Source organism: Nerophis ophidion, linkage group LG09 (assembly GCF_033978795.1).
Source record: "Nerophis ophidion isolate RoL-2023_Sa linkage group LG09, RoL_Noph_v1.0, whole genome shotgun sequence".
In the NCBI taxonomy this organism is placed as follows: Eukaryota; Metazoa; Chordata; class Actinopteri; order Syngnathiformes; family Syngnathidae; genus Nerophis; species Nerophis ophidion.
In genome coordinates this window covers 4,144,066-4,166,196 of record NC_084619.1, presented here as the reverse complement: position 1 = coordinate 4,166,196, position 22,131 = coordinate 4,144,066, and the positions used below count along the sequence as shown (strand labels likewise).

The window sequence follows — 22,131 nt, the reverse complement described above, 5'->3', positions numbered from 1 at the left end:
GTACAACAATTCTTCTCAACTAAATCTGCGTTCAAAGGACTCCGACTTATTAGTGATTCCCAAAGCCCCAAAAAAGTCTGCGGGCTATAGAGCTTTTTCATTTCGGGCTCCAGTACTCTGGAATGCCCTCCCGGTAAAAGTTCGAGATGCCACCTCAGTAGAAGCATTTAAGTCTCACCTTAAAACTCATTTGTATACTCTAGCCTTTAAATAGACTCCCTTTTTAGACCAGTTGATCTGCCGTTTCTTTTCTTTTTCTCCTATGTCCCACTCTCCCTTGTGGAGGGGGTCCGGTCCGATCCGGTGGCCATGTACTGCTTGCCTGTGTATCGGCTGGGGACATCTCTGCGCTGCTGATCCGCCTCCGCTTGGGATGGTTTCCTGCTGGCTCCGCTGTGAACGGGACTCTCGCTGCTGTGTTGGATCCGCTTTGGACTGGACTCTCGCGACTGTGTTGGATCCATTATGGATTGAACTTTCACAGTATTATGTTAGACCCGCTCGACATCCATTGCTTTCCTCCTCTCCAAGGTTCTCATAGTCATCATTGTCACCGACGTCCCACTGGGTGTGAGTTTTCCTTGCCCTTATGTGGGCCTACCGAGGATGTGGTAGTGGTTTGTGCAGCCCTTTGAGACACTAGTGATTTAGGGCTATATAAGTAAACATTGATTGATTGATTGATAAAGAGGAGAAATATAACCTTAGAGGAAAATCTAACTTAAAACATTTGTATGCCCGTACAACACTTAAAACTTTTAGCATATCAGTATGTGGAATTAAATGATGGAATGGATTAAGTAAAGAAGTTCAACATTGTACTGATATGACCCAGTTTAAGAGGATGTTCAAATTAATAGTGCTTACAAAGTACAAAGAAGAAGTATTATGAGAAACACTTTCAAACTTATTGAAAATAAGATATTCTTCATCTTGGTATGTTAATAATGACTGAAATAATTAAGTACATGTTAGAAAACTGCTGTGTTACTCACTCACAGATGTCATTTTGCTGTAAAGAAGGTCAGTGAATGAATGTATATATTTGTGGGCGCTCTGAAGTGGAAAAGGGGTAGGATTGAATAAGCTTTGCTTCTTCCTACTCCTTTTCGGACATGATGTATTGTGTATTGCGAAATGATGAAATTAACTGATGTATAATGTTGTATGTATGTCATTTTTGAAATAAACTAAGAAAAAGAGCTTTACATACTGAAACCCAATATCTAAGTTACAATTAAACCAATGTGGGTGGCACTGGGAGTGTCTTGCCCAAGGACACAACAGCATTGACTAGGAAGGCGGAAGCGGGGATCAAACCTGCAACCCTCAAGTTGCTGGCACGGCCGCTCTACCAACCGAGCTATACCGGCCTCTACATACGGAAATATTCTCAACATAAGCCATACACGTTTTACAGTGGAGGGCCGTGCGTTTCCTACTTAGGCTTTCAGTGATGTCCGACTTCAATTATTACCTCTCAAAATACCATCATTTATGTCCCCATGAATTGATTAACGTGGACCCTGACTTAAACAAGTCCCATCCATCCATCTTCTTCCGCTTATCCGAGGTCGGGTCGCCGGGGCAGCAGCCTAAGCAGGGAAGCCCAAACTTTCCTCTCCCCAGCCACTTCATCCAGCTCTTCCCGGGGGATCCCGAGAAGTTCCCAGGCCAGCCGGGAGACATAGTCTTCCCAACGTGCCCTAAACACCTCCCTAGGGAGGCGTTCAGGTGGCATCCTGACCAGATACCCGAACCACCTCATCTGGCTTCTATCGATGTGGAGGAGGAGCGGCTTTACTTTGAGTTCCTCCCGGATGGCAGAGCTTCTCACCCTATCTCTAAGGGAGAGGAAACTCATTTGGGCCGCTTGTACCCGTGATCTTATCCTTTCGGTCATGACCCAAAGCTCATGACCATAGGTGAGGATGGGAACGTAGAACGACCGGTAAATTGAGAGCTTTGCCTTCCGGCTCAGCTCCTTCTTCACCACAACGGATCGGTACAACGTCCGCATTACTGAAGACGCCGCACCGATCCGCCTGTCGATCTCACGATCCACTCTTCCCCCACTCGTGAACAAGACTCCTAGGTACTTGAACTCCTCCACTTGGGGCAGGGTCTCCTCCCCAACCCAGAGATGGCATTCCACCCTTTTCCGGGCGAGAACCATGGACTCGGACTTGGAGGTGCTGATTTTATCTATCTATCTCTCTATCAATATTTATGGAACATGTCCACAAAAAATCTAGCTGTCAACACTGAATATTGCATTGTTGCATTTCTTTTCACAGTTTATGAACTTACATTCATATTTTGTTGAAGTATTATTCAATAAATATATTCATAAAGGATTTCTGAATTGTTGCTATTTTTAGAATATTTTTGAAAAATCTCACGTACCCCTTTGCATACCTTCAAGTACCCCCAGGGGTACACGTACCCCCATTTGAGAACCACTGGCGTGTGTTTGATAGTTTATTGTAAGAAGGCAATAGGCAGTGTTTCAAGCCAACAACCTCGATTATATGTAGGAATGACTTTAAACAGGTTTTAAAGATGAACAATTCATATTAAAAGTAAAAAGGTGTGACAACTAACCCCCTTTTTCCCTAACTGCGGTGGTGTCGAGTCACACCAGGAGTCTATTCACGAGTGTGCTTTCGTCATTATAGAACAGGGGTGCCCATTACGTCGATGGCGAGCTACCAGTCGACCGCGGGGGGTGTGTCAGTCCATCTCCAGCCAGGCTTTTAAAAAAAATAGACCTAAAAATGAGTGATCATCAATCTTCACCAAGACGTCACTTAAATGACATTCACGGTACCGGAGGGTCTTGTGAGATGACGCTGGCTGCTGCAAGGTCATTATTATGAAAATATGACCGAGAGGAAGGCCAGAAACACTTTTTATTTCAACAGACTCTCGCGCCGTACCTTCCGTCAAAACTCTAAAGGCCGACTGCACATTTCCTACCTTCACAATAAAAGCCCTGCTTCATGCTGCCTGCGCTAACTAAATACAGAGTCTGGGAAAACTGGCGTGCACAAGCGATCCCTCAGAAAGCTGGCGTGCACATCACTTGTGCACGCCAGCTTTCTGAGACTCTTATTTTGTTAGCGCAGGCAGCATGAAGCAGGGCTTTTATTGTGAAGATAGGAAATGTGCAGTCGGCCTTTAGAGTTTTGACGGAAGGGACGGCGCGAAAGTCTGTTGAAATAAAAAGTGTTTCTCGCCTTCCTCTCTGTCATTTTTTCATAATAATGAACTGGCAGCAGCCAGCGTCATCTCACAAGACCCTCGGGTGCCGTGAATGTCAATCAAGCAAGCTACGGAATTTGCCGCCAATGTTTTTCTTGTAAAGTGTATGGAAGCTGGATGAATTAGATGCCAAAAACCAACCACTTTCATGTGGTATTGTACAGAAAGGACAACTTTTTTTCTCCTCCATTTGAAAATGTGGGCGTTATCATCATTACTGTCTGATTCCAATCAATGCAAGTCATCAGAATCAGGTAATACACCAACTTATATTCTTGTCTTTGTGAAAGAAAGACATCTATATGTGTTACACATGCTTGTATTATCATTAAACGCATTTAACTTGTTTACAAAAATGCCATCCATCCATCATCTTCCGCTTATCCGAGGTCGGGTCGCGGGGGCAGCAGCCTAAGCAGGGAAGCCCAGACTTCCCTATCTCCAGCCACTTCGTCTAGCTCTTCCCGGGGGATCCCGAGGCGTTCCCAGGCCAGCCGGGAGACATAGTCTTTCCAACGTATCCTGGGTCTTCCCCGTGGCCTCCTACCAGCTGGACGTGCCCTAAACACATCCCTAGGGAGGCGTTCGGATGGCATCCTGACCAGATGCCCGAACCACCTCATCTGGCTCCTCTCGATGTGGAGGAGCAGCGGCTTTACGTTGAGCTCCTCCCGGATGGCAGAGCTTCTCACCCTATCTCTAAGGGAGAGCCCCGCCACCCGGCGGAGGAAACTCATTTCGGCCGCTTGTACCCGTGATCTTATCCTTTCGGTCATGACCCAAAGCTCATGACCATAGGTGAGGATGGGAACGTAGATCGACCGGTAAATTGAGAGCTTTGCCTTCCGGCTCAGCTCCTTCTTCACCACAACGGATCGATACAACGTCCGCATTACTGAAGACGCCGCACCGATCCGCCTGTCGATCTCACGATCCACTCTTCCCCCACTCGTGAACAAGACTCCTAGGTACTTGAACTCCTCCACTTGTTTACAAAAATGTCTCTTTCATAAATAAATAAATATAAATGATATATATAAATGAGGTAGATCCCCTCGAGTTGGTCAATTGCAGAAAAAGTGTGGCCACCCCTGTTATAGACGATCTTTACACAGAACTACAATTCCCAGCATGCAACATTCTACGGCAAGCCGAAGGGCCCAAAAAAAAGACAGATTCGGTGCACGTTGGCTAAAGCCTTTGAGGTTGGACGAAATATCCGACAAGCAGGTGGTTCGTTGCGGCTTGTATTGTTACCTGAGGGTGCCCGACGCTCCGTTGAATCATGGCTGACCATATAGCGGCGATGTGCGAGCAGCTCATCAAGGCTCTGAATGTGACCATGGACGCAGAATCCACGCAAATTTACCGACTGGAGGCCCTCAAGGTAGCGTCCTTATTCCCATGCTAGCTGCCGCGCTAGCAGGCTCAACTTGGCATTTATTGCGAGACTCGTTAATTATACCACAAAATTATGTTTTAGACGAATAAAAATAGTGTCTGAGTTTTAGTAGGAGCTTCGTAATGTTACTTTATCGGCTGTTTAATCTCGGCTAAATGAGCAGTGTTGTGTGCAGGTGTTAGCGTGTTAGCTCGCACCGCTGCTTTGCATTCATTCAAACGCTAGCGTTATGTCCACCTCGTTCGGGTCTCTAAGGCCACATCAATCAATCAATCAATCAATCAATCTATCATTATTAATATAGCACTAAATCTCAAACGACATCCTTGGTAGAGCCTCATAAAAGGGCAAGGAAAAACTCACCCTAGTGCAGGGGTCAATCAATCAATCAATCAATCAATCAATCAATGTTTACTTATATAGCCCTAAATCACTAGTGTCTCAAAGGGCTGCACAAACCACTACGACATCCTCGGTAGGCCCACATAAGGGCAAGGAAAACTCACACCCAGTGGGACGTCGGTGACAATGATGACTATGAGAAACCTTGGAGAGGAGGAAAGCAATGGATGTCGAGCGGGTCTAACATGATACTGTGAAAGTTCAATCCATAATGGATCCAACACAGTCGCAAGAGTCCAGTCCAAAGCGGATCCAACACAGCAGCGAGAGTCCCGTTCACAGCGGAGCCAGCAGGAAACCATCCCAAGCGGAGGCGGATCAGCAGCGCAGAGATGTCTCCAGCCGATACACAGGCGAGCAGTACATGGCCACCGGATCGGACCGGACCCCCTCCACAAGGGAGAGTGGGACATAGGAGAAAAAGAAAAGAAACGGCAGATCAACTGGTCTAAAAAGGGAGTCTATTTAATGGCTATTTAAAGGTTCGGGAACCTTTTTGGCTGAGAGAGCCATGAAAGCCAAATATTTCAAAATGTATTTCCGTGAAAGCCATATCATATTTTTTTTAAGACTGAATACAACTAAATGCGTGCATTTTTAAGCGGCATAGCTCGGTTGGTAGAGCGGCCGTGCCAGCAACTTGAGGGTTGCAGGTTCGATTCCCGCTTCCGCCATCCTAGTCACTGCCGTTGTGTCCTTGGGCAAGACACTTTACCCACCTGCTTCCAGTGCCACCCACACTGGTTTAAATGTAACTTAGATATTGGGGTTCACTATGTAAAGCGCTTTGAGTCACTAGAGAAAAGCGCTATATAAATATAATTCACTTCACTTCACTTCACTTAAGTAAGACCAACATTTTTAGAGTATAGTAAGTCTCATTCTTTTTAATAACTTTGTTATTCTGAAGCTAACCAATAATAGATAAATTGTCATGTCTGTTGATCATGTTTTTGTTCGGCCATGTGCTGTTTGTCCTTTGGACTCTTTAAGTTCCTGTTTTTTTCCACTCCCTTGTCTGGTTTCCCTGGTTACTCATTTTGTCCACCTGTCTCTGGTGGACAAAATGCCCGCTCACCTGCTTCCCGAGCACTAATCAGAGGCAGTATTTAAGCTCGTCTTTGCCAGTCAGTCGCCCTGTGCTGACTTGTTTCATGCCTTGCCATAGTTTCGTGCTTCATGCCATGCCGAGTAAGTTTTGTTTGATTTATGTTCATAGTCTGTTTATGCGTTAGCTTCGTTTTTTAGCCCAAGTTGCTCCTCCGCTGTGAGCGATTTTTGTTTGTATATTTTTTTGTTAAAATTAAATCATGTTTTTACCTAAATGCCATGTCCCGAGTAGTCTGTCTGCCTTCCTGGGAGAACGACCCCCCATCGTGACATAAAATACTTCTTACCATTTATGCGACTTCTTGAACAGGTGCGGTAGAAAACGGATGGGTGGATTTAAATGCATGAGAATTTTTTTAATTTTGCACGTTATTTTTAGCACTGTGATTACCAGCGAAATTATTAATTACTTATCGCGTTAAGCAATGTCAGCTAAGATTTATCAGAGAGCCAGATGCAGTCATCAAAAGAGCCACATCTGGCTCTAGAGCCATAGGTTCCCTACCCCTGCCCCAGTGGGACATCGACAATGATGGTCTAGCTCAGGGGTGTCAAACTCAAATACAGAGTGGGCCAAAATGTAAAACTGAACAGAGCCACGGGACAAGGTTGAACAAATGAACCCAAAACAAGTTTTGCATTGAATATTGAACAAGCAAGGCTTATATAACATTAGAGTGACAGGCAAAAAACAGTTTTAAATAATTATCATTAAAAAATATCAATGGCATGTAAAATAAAATTTAAATAAAAATTGAATGCCCCTTTTTTATATGCAGCCCTCTGAGGTAAATATCAAAATAAACTTTTTCCACAGGCTAATAATACATTTGCAAATAAAATAACAATAACAAATTAATCAAACATTCAAGCCTTGAAGTAGCAAGAGAAAGTGCATGAGTAAAACATTAATTATTGCTTGGGGGGGGGGGTATATTGTAGCGTCCCGGAAGAGTTAGTGCTGCAAGGGGTTCTGGGTATGTGTTCTGTTGTGTTACGGTGCAGATGTTCTCCCGAAATGTGTTTGTTATTCCCAAAGCCCAAAAAAAGTCTGCGGGCTATAGAGCGTTTTCATTTCGGGCTCCAGTACTCTGGAATGCCCTCCCGGTAACAGTTTGAGATGTTACCTCAGTAGAAGCATTTAAGTCTCACCTTAAAACTCATTTGTATACTCTAGCCTTTAAATAGACTCCCTTTTTAGACCAGTTGATCTGCCGTTTGTTTTCTTTTTCTCCTCTGTCCCCCCCTCCCTTGTGGAGGGGGTCCGGTCCGATCCGGTGGCCATGTACTGCTTGCCTGTGTATCGGCTGGGGACATCTCTGCGCTGCTGATCCGCCTCCGCTTGGGATGGTTTCCTGCTGGCTCCGCTGTGAACGGGACTCTCGCTGCTGTGTTGGATCCGCTTTGGACTGGACTCTCGCGACTGTGTTGGATCCAATAAGGATTGAACTTTCACAGTATCATGTTAGACCCGTTCGACATCCATTGCTTTCCTTCTCTCCAAGGTTCTCATAGTCATCATTGTCACCGACGTCCCACTGGGTGTGAGTTTTCCTTGCCCTTATGTGGGCCTACCGAGGATGTGGTAGTGGTTTGTGTTGTGGTTTGTGCAGCCCTTTGAGACAATAGTGATTTAGGGCTATATAAGTAAACATTGATTGATTGATTGATTATTCTTGTTTGGTGTGGATTCACAGTGTGGTGCACATTTGTAAGATTGTTAAAGTTGTTTATACGGCCACCCTCAGCGTGACCTGTATGGCTGTTGAACAAGTATGCCTGGCATTCACTTATGTGCGTGTGTGTGTAAAAGCCGCATATATTATGTGACTAGGTTGGCACGCTATTTCTATGTAGGAAAAGCGGATGTGACGACAGGTTGTAGAGCAGTGGTCCCCAAGCGTTTTGTATCCGCGGACCAGTCAACGCTTAATAATTTGTCCCGCGGCCCGGGTGGGGGGATGTCCTTTTTTTTTTTTTTTTTTTTTCTCTTTGTCATGAAAAAGGGACGTTTTGGTCATGAAAAAGGGAGGTTTTTGTGGTTGGTGCACTAATTATAAGTGTATATTGTGTTTTTTATGTTGATTTAACAAAAAAACAAAAAAAAAACACATTTTTTATTGTTTTATTTTAATTTTTTAAAATAAAAATTAATAAAAAATGATTCTGCGGCCCGGTATCAATCGGGCCACGGCCCGATGGTTGGGGACCACTGTTGTAGAGGACGCTATAGGCAGTGCCGTTAATGCACGCCCCCAATATAGTCGTCCGGGTAGAAATGGGGAGAAATTCGGGAGAATGTTTATCCACCGGGAGATTTTCGGGAGGGGCACTGAAATTTGGGAGTCCGGGAAAATCGGGAGGGTTGGCAAGTATGAGTATTAGTGGTGAATGCGGTGTTACAGCGGCACTGCCGCTGTATAAAACCGGCGGACCAGCTCTAATGTTAATTTCATAGTGCCTCAAGGGCCAAATGAAATTACACGGCGGGCCAGAGTTTGACACCCATGGTCTAGCTCCATCCTATCTTGCCGAGTGTATTGTACCATATGTCCCGGCAAGAAATCTGCGTTCAAGGGACTCCGGCTTATTAGTGATTCCAAAGCCCAAAAAAAGTCTGCGGGCTATAGAGCGTTTTCCGTTCGGGCTCCAGTACTCTGGAATGCCCTCCCGGTAACAGTCCGAGATGCTACCTCAGTAGAAGCATTTAAGTCTCACCTTAAAACTCATTTGTATACTCTAGCCCAGGGGTCACTAACGCGGTGCCCGCGGGCACCAGGTAGCCCATAAGGACCAGAAGAGTCGCCTGCTGGCCTGTTCTAAAAATAGCTCAAATAGCAGCACTTAACAGTGTGCTGCCTCTATTTTTTTTACATTTTATTTCATTACTAGCAAGCTGGTCTCGTTTTGCTCGACATTTCTAATTCTAAGAGAGACAATTCTCAAATAGAATTTGAAAATCCAAGAAAATATTTTAAAGACTTGGTCTTCACTTGTTTAAATAAAATCATTTATTTATTTACGTTGCGTTTTATAACTTTCCGAAGACAATTTTAGAGAAAAAATAAAACCTTAAAAATGATTTTTAGGACTTTTTAACACATATGCCTTTTTACCTTTTAAATTCTTTCCTCTTCTTTCCTGACAATTTAAATCAATGTTCAAGTATTTTTTTTTTATTGTAAAGAATAAATATACATTTTGATTTAATTCTTCATTTTAGCTTCTGTTTTTTCGACGAAGAATATTTGTGAAATATTTCTTCAAACTTATGATTAAAATTAAAAAAAGAAAATTCTGGCAAATGTAGAAAATCTGTAGAATCAAATTTAAATCTTATTTCAAAAGTGGATTTTGTCATCAAAATTCTAAAAATAATCTTAATCAAGAAAAATTACTAATGATGTTCCATAAATTCTATTTTTTATTTTTTCAAAAAGATTCGAATTAGCTAGTTTTTCTCAATTTTTTTCGGTTGAATTTTGAATTTTAAAAAGTCGAAATTGAAGATAAACTGTTTCAAAATTGTATTTTAATTTTTTTCGTGTTTTCTCCTCTTTTAAACCGTTAAAAATTAGGTGTATTTTTTTCATCATTTATTCTCTACAAAAAACCTTCCGTAAAAGGAAAAAAAATGTACGACGGAATGACAGACAGAAACACCCATTTTTTATATATATGTATATATATATATATATATATTGGCTATTTCTGGCAATTTATTTAAGTGTGTATTAAACTGGTAGCCCTTCACATTCATCAGTACCCAAGAAGTAGTTCTTGGTTTCAAAAAAATTGCTGACCCCTGCTCTAGCCTTTAAATAGACTCCCTTTTTAGAACAGTTGATCTGCTGTTTCTTTTCTTTTTCTCTTCTGTCCCACTCTCCCTTGTGGAGGGGGTCCGGTCCGATGGCCATGGATGAAGTACTAGCTGTCCAGAGTCGGGACCCAGGATGGACCGCTCGTCCAGATTCGGGACCCAGGATGGACCGCTCGCCTGTGTATCGGCTGGGGACCTCTCAGTGTTGCTGATCCGCCTCCGCTTGGGATGGTTTCCTGCTGGCTCCGCTGTGGACGGGACTCTCGCTGCTGTGTTGGATCTGCTTTGGACTGGACTCTTGCAACTGTGTCGGATCCACTATGGATTGAACTTTCACAGGATCATGTTAGACCCGCTCGACATCCATTGCTTTCGGTTCTCCTAGGGGTGGGGGGTTGCCTACATATGTGGTCCTCTCCAAGGTTCTCATAGTCATCATTGTCACCAACGTCCCACTGGGTGTGAGTTTTCGTTGCCCGTATGTGGGCCTACCGAGGATGTGGTAGTGGTTTGTATTGTGGTTTATGCAGCCCTTTGAGACACTAGTGATTTAGGGCTATATAAGTAAACATTGATTGATTGATTGATTGACTATGAGAAACCTTGGAGAGGACCGCATATGTTGGCATATGCGGTCCTCTCCAAGGTTGAACACAGATTTCTTGCCTGGACATACGGTACAATACAATCGGCAAGATAGGCTGGAGCTAGACCGTGTGGTATTTTATATGTAAGTAGTAAAACCTTAAAGTCACATCTTAAGTGCACAGGAAGCCAGTGCAGGTGAGCCAGTACAGGCGTAATGTGATCAAACTTTCTTGTTCTTGTCAAAAGTCTAGCAGCCGCATTTTGTACCAACTGTAATCTTAATGCTAGACATGGGGAGACCCGAAAATAATACGTTGCAGTAATCAAGACGAGACGTAACAAACGCATGGATAATGATCTCGGCGTCGTTAGTGGACAAAATGGAGCGAATTTTAGCGATAATACGGAGATGAAAGAAGGCCGTTTTAGTAACGCTTTTAATGTGTGACTCAAAGGAGAGAGTTGGGTCGAAGATAATACCCAGATTCTTTACCGAGTCGCCTTGTTTAATTGTTTGGTTGTCAAATGTTAAAGTTGTATTATTAAATAGAGGTCGGTGTCTAGCAGGGCCGATAATCAGCATTTCCGTTTTTTTGGCGTTGAGTTGCAAAAATGCGGCTCTTTAGCGGCGCTCTGGTGGCTCCATGGAGCTGTTTCAAAAATGTATGGAAATGAAAAAAAAAATGGGGTGAAAAATATTTTTTTGTTTATATGGTTTCTGTAGAACAGGGGTGCCCACACTTTTTCTGCAGGCGAGCTACTTTTCAATTGACCAAATCGAGGGGATCTACCTCGTTCATATAAATAACTGGTTGTCATATGTCATTTAGCTGTTTTTCTACACTCAGGTGTCCAACGTAATGTATATTCACTGTAACTGTGTTGTCTCCTTTTGTAGTTTTTTGAGGAATTTAAAGAGAAAAGCGACCTGTGTGTCCCCTGTGGCTTGAATTTAGCAGACAAAGCTCACGCCGCTGTCATCAGGCACCTCGGGTTGCAAATATTGGAGCATGTCATCAAGTAAGTGTGTTAATATTTATGTGATGAGATAACTACTTACTCACCTGGTCATTATTACTCCTTGCAGGTACCGATGGAATGACATGCAGCAACAAGAAAAAGTCCAAGTAAAAGACTGCACCATGCAGCTGTTACTAAATGTAAGTATGATACTCGGTGCCATGGTTATCAGTAGGGACGTAACAATGTCAAAATCTCACAGTACAATATGACCGCGGTATTAAGGCCACGGTAGGATATTATTATCATAATGTCAAGAAAAAAGATAACTCGGAAAAAGTGCTTTAGTGTGGAAAATTAACTGATACTTTTGTGATGGATAAAAACATTTACCGTATTTTCCGGACTTTTCTTCAAAAGTCGACAGTGCGCCTTATAACTCGGTGTGCCTAATGTGAGAAATAACTGGCTTTGCTTACTGACCTCGAAGCTATTTTATTTGGTACATGGTGTAATGATAAGTGTGACAAGTAGATGGCAGTCAAACATAATAGATATGTGTAGGCTGCACTATGATGGCAATAGGACTCAAGTAAACAACACCAACATTTCATATGTTCTATTAAAAATATAGAACATTACACACGGCACTCAAAAATATTTTAGTACGACTTTGGTAAGCTATGAACCGCACCGCTTGATTGATTGTACTGTGCTTCAACATACGAGTATTATTATGGTGTGTGTATAAGGATAGACACCTTATCTGGCGTTTTGTTTTGCAATATTATGCAAAAGCAACTTTTCTTACCTTCTGGTACCTGCTGATCCGTATTTGGGATCTGCATAAATCCTGAAAAATTGCGCTTGTCCGCCTTTGTAGTCCATGGTCGATAAGCTTTTTCTTTTTCTCTATCTTCTTGTTATGGGTCATTCATAATGCGCTGTTGCCATTTCTAATATAAAGGGTTCATAGAGCTGACTCTATTATCAGAATGTGTCAAGTAATTTTTCATGTTAAAATATAAATAGGCTATATCCAATTATATCATTACATGGTTTTATTTATGTACTCAACATGCAGATTGCTATTAAAGCAATATGTCAAATTTAATTTTGTGTATTTGTAAATATCCAACTATTTACAGTGAAACTCTGCAACGTCAACAACACGTTACACAACGATGTAGGGCTGGGCGATAAAACAATAACAATATATATCGCGATAGACATGTGATCGATATCAATAGAAAATGGGGTTGATAGAACGTTTGATAATTTCACTGAGTTCTGTTAGAAAAAAATAGTAAGAAACTCAGAGCCGGAACCGCACGTCATTCTGGGGGGTGTAGGCAAAGGAAGGGCTTTAGCCTCTCGACCTATCACGGCCGAGTCTGAACCGCAAGACATTCTGGGAAATGCTAACAGGAAAAAAAAAAAAAAAAAGCAACGATTGATTGATACTTTTATTAGTAGATTGTAAATTTCAGTACATATTCCGTACAATTGACCACTAAATGGTAACACCCCAATAAGTTTTTCAACTTGTTTAAGTCGGGGTCCACGTTAATCAACGAAACGGGAATATGAGTGCGGCAGCACGAGAGGAAATTGTAAATAAAAAAGGAAACGTCACACCAGTTTGGCAGTATTTTGGATTTTTTAAGTCCGATACGAATCAGAGTAATACTGTCTGCAAACTTTGCAAGGTCGTCGTCCCGACCAAGTCTTGGAACACGACAAACTTATTTTACCAGCTGAGCCGCTCTCACCCGCTGGAGTACAGCAGCAAACAGCCACAACAAGTGGAACAGCACCGAAGCGGCAACAACAGACCACCATCGAGAGGCACTCGGCAGCAGTGCCATGCGACAAAAATTCAAAACGTTATAAAGAAATAAGGGATGCAGTGGTGCATCAATTAGCGAAGGACATGCTACCGCTCAGCATCGTTGAGAAGTCTGGTTAAGCATTTATTTAATGTCAATATTTGCACATCGACCAGTATTTTCATTTATTTGACTGTTTCTCTTAATGCTGACCTCGTTTTAAAGGTTAAAGGTTTTCTTTAAAATAAAAGTGTTTAAATTCAGCCTTTTTTCTCCTGGTCTTTATTTAGAATATAATTATTTTTTTTAATCAATAATTATCGATATCGACTGATATGAAACAATTATATCGTGATACATTTTTTAGTCATATCACCCAGCCCTACAACGATGTAAATCAAAATGTGCAAAACTGGAAGAAAAAGCATTATTGAGGTTACAGTTTTGATAGTCTCTAGCAAAGATTGGCATTCAGAAACAAACTTTCTCTGCTTTTGTTTCCTGTAGCTTATTTTCTTCACCTTTCCACCTTGTCGTCTCAAATTATGTAGCAACCTTCTCTCACTCTCTCTTGTACGGCACCACACATTTTGACCAATCGCACGTGGCTTTAATGCAAAAACGGACGAGGAAAAAAACAACGGCTTGTTGGGAGGCGAATGTTGAAGTGTCAAATATACATAATTGGCCAATAAAACATTTGAACAAGTGAGTGAAAATGCATGAAAATAAATATGTATAGAAGAAGTAGCACAAAATCAATTAATATATGAATGTATGGGAAGCACTTTCACTGTCAGTACATGCTCCATAGGATTTGGTCTGACTCCTGTTTGTTCTCAGGGTACACATTCTATTCTGGAGGAGGAAAGCTACATTAAAGATGTCCTCTCACGAGTGGTTGTGGAAATGATCAAGAGAGAATGGCCTCAGAATTGGTCAAACATGCTCGAAGAGATGGAAAGTCTGTCTGGCGAAGGGGTGAGTCCGTTACTATTCATGCTGTTATGTTCTGTCTATATGTTGGGTGCCTTTACCTTTTATTAGAATGTTACTGGAAACCTGGTCAAACTCTGATTGGTGTGTATTTTGAAACAGAAAAAAATGGAAACCGAATTATTCAATTTCAGTGTCAATCTGTGGTCGTCATAAAACCTTGATCAACTGTACAGTCAATATCTGCTCCAATTTTGTTGTTCTTTGAACCTGTTCACTGCAGTAATGACAATAAAACTCTATTCTATTCTATTCTAATATCCTGAATTGTCATTCAAGTGCAAAAGTAAGTTAACCACTAGTACAACGTACAAACAACCAAAACAGTCAGGTCTTTAAAGGGGAACTATACCTTGTTTGGAATTTTGCTTATCGTTCAACAATCATGACAAGGGATGGATATCTTTTAATGCATTCTAAATATTAAATACATTCGATCAAAAGTCCGCTTATCATGGAGCTTATGGTAGCTGGTCAATTCTGGCTATAAAGCCACAAAGAACATTCAAAATCCTCCCATTCGGGTTTTATGTACATGATGTATGTATGTAATGTACAAGTAGATTAATACAAGTTAGAAAGAGGATAATATCACAGTCACAGTCAGTACACAACACGTAAGAGTGTGGATCCATCCCTAAATTTGTGGTATCAACACCAAGGTTAGTATTACTATTTGATCAATACTAGAGGGATTGGACCAATCTTTTCTTTTCCTCAATATTTATTTGTTTTCAGTAATGTTTAAAAATTCATTGAATGAATTCTTGGACACAGGAGAACTTTGAGTGCAAAAAAGATTTAAGTGAGTACTACATAGTAGTTTTTGCTTTTCTTCAGTTACTTTGTACTATTCATTTGTTTTTTGCTCAAACAATTGTATGTAATAAAAGAGAATAAGGGACTAGTTTAAATATTATGCTGATATTGTCAGAATGTCAGTAGCACTCATGAATACATTTAATTATTTACAATTAATACATGTGATCAGTAATGGTATCGGCCAGTTTTACTCATGGATGATTGATATTGAATCACCAGCGTAAACCCCTGATCGGAACAGCCCTAGTTTTTAAGGTAAATTATTATAGAAACAATAAATTGTCCTGTTTTTATCTTAAAACGCCTTATTATATTGTGAAAAGCAGAAATTAGTCCTTTGATGCGATTACTGATGTCAGATATCTAATTCCATGATGACAAGCCAATCTGTGGGATCACATGCTGCAAAAAAACATGGACAGCCAAAGAAAAAGCGAATAACACTCCCTATTAGAAGTGTTACCATGTGTGCCTAGGTCATAGAATTACCTTATTTTGAGCATGCACACTGAATTACAATGGAATTGACCAAATACTTCCAGTTGTCAAATGCACAATGAAAGTACTGTATAGTTATTGTTGTTGGATTCAACCACAGGCGACACAGACGGAATTGGTCATGCTGATTTTGCTGAGGCTGGCGGAGGACGTGATCACCTTCCATACGCTTCCCCATCAACGGCGACGAGACATCCAGCAGACACTCTCACAGAACATGGAGAGCATCTTCAGCTTCCTGATGGCCATTCTCCAACTTAACATTGACGATTACCAAGCACTGGTATTTAAATCATATTTGTATATAACAACAAAACAAGGAAGATGATGGATGGGTGATGGATGAACAAAACAAGGCATAATGTGTATAAATATGTGAGTGTGTGTGTATCTATATAATTTTATTTAATTTTTTTGCAGAAAGGGTCGCCAGAACATGAAATGAAGGTGAGTACATTTCTGTCACGTTTGGCCAATTTATGGCGCATTAACCATCCCGGTGAATTATGCGTTGCGCCGCAATTTTGTCTAAAGCCCACAATTTACCCGCACATTTTTACTTATCTGTTTATGCATGATTAATGTGATAATTGTTCTGTGATTAATCACATGAATGGATATATAATTTAACACTGACATACTGTTGCTAATGATAATGTTATTAGTTTACCGACATTAAGGTAGGGTCATTTATAATATTATTTGTTTAATTTTCGGCACGTTATTCTATAATTTAATCATTATTTACCAACTTATTTGTAATTAGAACAAACCTTAGACTTGCATATGTGTATCTTTAATGGTACTGGTACAATTTATGATGTAGGGTAAATTATATTGTACACTTGACTAAATAATATTAGTATGTGAATACTAATTTACCATATTTTCTAGACCATAGGGCACACCGGATTATATGGTGCACTGCCGATTTATAGTCTATTTCATATACAAGGCACACCGGATTATAGGGCGCATCAAAGGAGTAAGACTTTTTTTTTCTAAATTGAAAACACTTTCTTATGGTCTACATAACATATAATTGTGGTTCTTTGGTCAAAATGTTGCGTAGATTATGTTTTACAGACCATCTTCAAGCCGCTTTCTGACAGTCGCTCCTGGATCCGTGGTTTTGTGCGCGGTCTTATTTACGTGGATCACCTTCGACAGCGTCTTCTCCCCGTCATCTTTGTTGTAGCGGTGTAGCGTGCAAGGACGGGAGTGGAAGAAGTGTTAAAAGATGGCGTTAACTGTTTTAATGACATTCAGACTTTACTTAAATCAATAACGGAGCAGCATCTCCTCATCCGGAAACAAAAACAAGGCCGGAAATGTGTCTAGTGAAAAACTGTCCGGCCGGAACTCTCTAATGACTAAAGTTCCTTGGCTGAATAACGTAAACTCACTACACGGGTATGTTTTAGCACTTTCATGACAAGTTTACTGACAGATATACTACCGTCACTACTCAACTGCCAAATAACTGTTGACACCTTTCATATTTGTTCCTTCCTATACTGTATATACTGTTACACTATTAGATATTGCACGGGTACTGTATTTGACTGCCGTACTTCTACTTGTACTGATTCTTCTACCATAACTTCTGTGACTTATTGTGCAACTTAATTGTCTTGTAATTAATGTACATCAGAGCTATTCAATTTTTTGTATTTTTTTGTATTTAGTGTATTAGATTCTGCAACTAGTGTTTGTATCCCACTGTACGCAATATCTGAAGAGCATGGAAAAAAGCACTTCACTGTGGTGTAGTCTGCATGTGACAAACTTGAACTGAACCATGAACCTTGAGATATAAGTAAGAACTTGACACTACTTTATATTAGAAATGGCAACAGCGGAAGGCGAATGCCCCATAACAAGAACATAGAGAAAAAGAAGAAGCTTATCGACTACAGTGTCAGAGGCGGACTCGCGTAATTTTACAGGATTTATGCAGATCCCAAATACAGATCAGCAGGTACCAAACGGTAAGAAAAGTTTCTTTCGCATAATATTGCGAAACAAAACGCCAGATGAGGTCTTACCTTATACACACACCATAAGCATACGCTTATGTTGAAGCACAGTACAATTCATCAAGCGGTACGGCTTCATAGGTTACCAAAGTCATACTCAAACATTTTTATAGATCATTGAGCGCCGTGTGTAAAGTTCTATATATTCAATGGAACATATAAAATGTTGGTGTTGTTTACTTGAGTCATATTGCCATCATAGTGCAGTCTACACGTATCTCTTATGTTTGACTGCCATCTCCTAGTCCTATTATTACACAATGTACCAAATAAAATTGATCCGAGGTCAGTAAGCAAAACCCAAATTATGCCATACCGGGTAATAAAGCGCACTGTTGAGTTTTGAGGAAAAAAAAGGATTTTAAGTGCACCTTATAGTCCGGAAATTACAGTACTGCAAAGTAACACTTATTGCATAGTTTTGTCTTATTGAAATTTCAAGCATGTTTGTACTTTATTTTTAGATGATCTCCTGTCTGTCAAAATGGTGTCGTGTGTAAAAAATGTCAAACGACTGTCCCCATCTCATCTTATGTCAGGCCAGAGCCCACTGCAAAGTTGCCGTGGCGACCTTGAACACGCTGGCCGGCTACATCGACTGGGTGTCCCTGGTGTACATCACCTCGGGAAACTGCCGTCTGCTGGAGAGCTTGTGTCTGCTGCTGGGCCTGCCTGAGCTGCAGCTGGAGGCCGCCGAGTGCCTCCTCATCGCCATCAGCCGCAAGGTGTGTCACAGTTGCGTCCTCTTGATGCAGCTCCTGTATTAGATCTTATGAGATGTTTAGTGTAGTTGGAGCTGATCATTCTGATTGTGTTTGTCTGTGTGTGTGTCATTGGTTCCACAGGGCAAGCTGGAGGAGAGGAAGCCTTTCATGCTGCTTTTTGATGACGTCGCCATCAATTACATTCTTTCTGCAGCCCAGTGAGTACTTTCATCAAACATCATCCCTCCGTCATGCCTAGGAATGTTTCAATATGTCTTCTTACAGGTCAGCAGATGGGCCCACATCCTCTGAAAGCCAGTAAGTAGATGTCACAAGGACAGATGTTGGCCTTGGTGAGGTGTCAATACATCAGTTAATGTTTTTGCATTTGTAGAACAGTTCAGGTCGTGGAGCGGCGCTACTTGTTCCTGAAGAGGCTTTGTCAGGTGCTGTGTGCTCTGGGAAGTCAGTTCGTTTCTCTGGTGGTAAGTTTGCAAGTCTTTAATGTTGAGTCATGCTTTTTAAGGCTGGTACACACAAAGAGTGATGTTTACTAGGATGACAGGGGATGCAAAACAATAATAGTGCAATACGTTTTCATAACATGGTCACTACTGCCTACTTTGTCTTGTTATATTCTCATTTTACTGGTATATTTTAATTCCCATTGTTGCTTTTTAGTTTTTATTCCTATTGTAATATTTCTCTATTTTGTTTCCATTTGAACCCCCATTATTTACTTTTTACTTTTATTTAAATTGATCTCAACCCTGTACACTGCTGCTGGAATTTTAATTTTCCTGAAGGAACTCTCCTGAAGGAATCAAAAAAGTACTATCTATCTATCTATCTATCTATCTATCTATCTATCTATCTATCTATCTATCTATCTATCTATCTATTTTATCTGTTACAGACCCTACATATAAAGGCAAAAAGCAGGCATTGAGCAGTTTTTATCTTTATTTGTGTGGTGTGCTAGGATAATATCTACACAGCACAGCACACACGTCGACAGAGTAGTCCTCCAAGTCTGAAATCTCGCGTGAAAAAAATGTGAACTAAAAGGGTGGGCGTTGTAAATATAGATAGTATTGATACCAAAGTGGGTATTGGTATTGGATCCATACTAGTATGGTGGGATCCATACTTCTATCTTAATTTCTCTTTTTTTACGTCCAGCAACTGACTTTATTATCCTCAGTTTTTGCAACTGTGCGGCCTCGTCTGGTCCTGTTGATGCCAACTGCGTTTTTTTCCACATATCTGCTTGTCATGTCAGTAATTTTAGTGGTTTTATTTACATTTTACATTGCACCCCGCCTTCCGCCCTAATGCAGCTGAGATAGGCTCCAGCACCCCCTGCAACCACTGAAAGGGACAAGCGGTTGAAAATGGATGGATGGAAGGGTTTTATAATATTTTTATTTGAAGAATATATTTTTCCTGTGTTTTTACAAAATTATTCAGTGATTGGTATCAGTATTGGCGATACTAGCTCTGTATTTACAGACTAATGATAATTTACAGTATCACCCACGCTGGTGTTCTATCAATATCAAAGAAGAAGCTTCTTAACCAACTGCTGTAGCAACCAGTGGAAAAACAGGCAATAGAGAAGAGTACACAGGCAATAGAGAAGAATACACAGGCAATAGAGAAGACTACACAGGCAATAGAGAAGAATACACAGGCAATAGAGAAGAGTACATAGGAGATGGTATTTATGAAAAAAAAGACTAAAAAGTCATGGAGACAGCTTAAACAGTCTTCATAATCTACTGAGTGAGCTAGAGCAAAGTATTTTCTCAAAGTATCTACGATGCTTTTTTTGCATCCTGATGGCCTATTTTCTATACTACATCAAAATTCACAGACCGAAGACATGTGAGGCATTGGTGTTCCCCACAGACATGAAGAGTTAGATATTGAACACGTGTAAAGCGGACCTGCACTTTTTTTAGATTTTTTTTCCTATTGTTCACAATCATTTTGACAGACAAAAAAAGACAAGTCCTTTTTAAGAAAATATATATTTTAAAGATGATAAATAAAAACGCTTGGAAGATGCAGGTAATGGGAGTCATCGTAGCCTTCAAAGCCCTCCAAGCTACCTTCAAAACCCTCCAACTTTTTGTATACACACTAATTCTTGTATTATTTCTTGTACATAAATAATGCTTTTAATATGCACGTTTGACTTCTGGCAACAACGCCTTCCGGATTCAAACACGCGAGTGTGTTCTAATCATGGCAGATTTGCTAACAAACAACGAAGACAATTATTTTTGGACAAATGAGGAGTCACAACCCTATCTTTTTTAATCTGAATTAATGGAGGATGAACTACTGCTTCTAGAAGCGAGCACAAAGCAAGAGTGAGACATTGGAGGAGACGGAAGCCGAGAGAGTGAGGTGAAATTGAATCAAAACTACCACAAAGCAATATTGAACTTTAAGCTAAGCTATTCCTACATAAATGGCGTCCTTACCCATAATTCACTAGAAAAAATGTCTCAGGCCTGCTGGACCAAACTGTCCATCGGGTGAGTCACACTTTATATTGATCATGATACACGCAGCACATCATGCTTGTTATTAGAACTACAGAACATACACTCAGGGTTTAGGTACAAACAACATGAAATGTGGGCTAATACTTTACAGGTACCTTAATAGACTTAGACACACTATTGATCCACAAGGGAAATAGTTCCACACAGAAGCTCAGTTTCAAAGGATGAAAAGGGTAAGGATGGCAAGGATAATGCAGTCTACTTAATACCTGCATTATCCTTGCCATCCTTTCCAAGGGAAATTGTTCCACATAGAAGCTCAGTTTCAAAGGATGAAAAGGGTAAGGATGGCAAGGATAATGCAGTCTACTTAATACCTGCATTATCCTTGCCATCCTTACCCTTTTCATCCTTTGAAACTGAGCTACTGTGTAGAACAATTTCCCTTGTTGCCTAGTGGTTAATGCAGTCTACTTAATACCTGCACTATCCTTGCCATCCTTACCCTTTTCATATTTTGAAACTAATTTACTGTGTAGAACAATTTCCCTTGTGGATCAACAAACTGACTGAAAAACATGAAAAATCATATTACTAATCAAGCTTTGTTGATCAAGGGAAATTGTTCCACACAGTAGCTCAGTTTCAAAGGATAGAAAGGGTAAGGATAATGCAGGTATTAAGTAGACTGCATTATCCTTGCCATCCTTACCCTTTTCATCCTTTGAAACTGAGCTACTGTGTAGAACAATTTCCCTTGTTGCCTAGTGGTTAATGCAGTCTATTTAATACCTGCACTATCCTTGCCATCCTTACCCTTTTCATCCTTTGAAACTAAGTTACTGTGTAGAACAATTTCCCTTGTGGATCATTAAACTGACTGAAAAACATGAACAATCATATTACTAATCAAGCTTTGTTGATCAACAAGGGAAATTGTTCCACACAGTAGCTCAGTTTCCAAGGATGGAAAGGGTAAGGATAATGCAGGTATTAAGTAGACTGCATTATCCTTTCTATCCTTACCCTTTCCATCCTTTGAAACTGAGCTACTGTGTGGACCAATTTCCCTTACCAATGATTGGTACCAAGTACCAATGATTGTCACACACACACTAGGTGTGGCGAAATTTGTCCTCTGCATTTAACCCATCCCCTTGTTCCCCCCCTGGGAGGTGAGG

General features: G+C 40.8%; 1 protein-coding gene across 2 annotated transcripts in view; it reads left to right on the top strand.

Moving 5' to 3' along the window:
• The first annotated feature begins 4,396 nt into the window (after positions 1-4,396).
• Positions 4,397-22,131, top strand: part of LOC133558915 (exportin-5-like) — a 60,242-nt gene continuing 42,507 nt past the window's right edge. Inside the window, exons 1-10 of one of the 2 annotated variants that reach the window (XM_061910077.1) lie at positions 4,397-4,651; positions 11,485-11,606; positions 11,674-11,746; positions 14,219-14,356; positions 15,792-15,974; positions 16,112-16,138; positions 18,270-18,455; positions 18,576-18,652; positions 18,720-18,752; positions 18,829-18,919. In XM_061910077.1, the coding sequence (XP_061766061.1) occupies positions 4,550-4,651; positions 11,485-11,606; positions 11,674-11,746; positions 14,219-14,356; positions 15,792-15,974; positions 16,112-16,138; positions 18,270-18,455; positions 18,576-18,652; positions 18,720-18,752; positions 18,829-18,919 (1,032 nt within the window). In that variant the 5' untranslated portion in view covers positions 4,397-4,549. The remainder of the gene's footprint in view (positions 4,652-11,484; positions 11,607-11,673; positions 11,747-14,218; positions 14,357-15,791; positions 15,975-16,111; positions 16,139-18,269; positions 18,456-18,575; positions 18,653-18,719; positions 18,753-18,828; positions 18,920-22,131) is intronic. The other variant, XM_061910078.1, reaches the window with a different exon arrangement.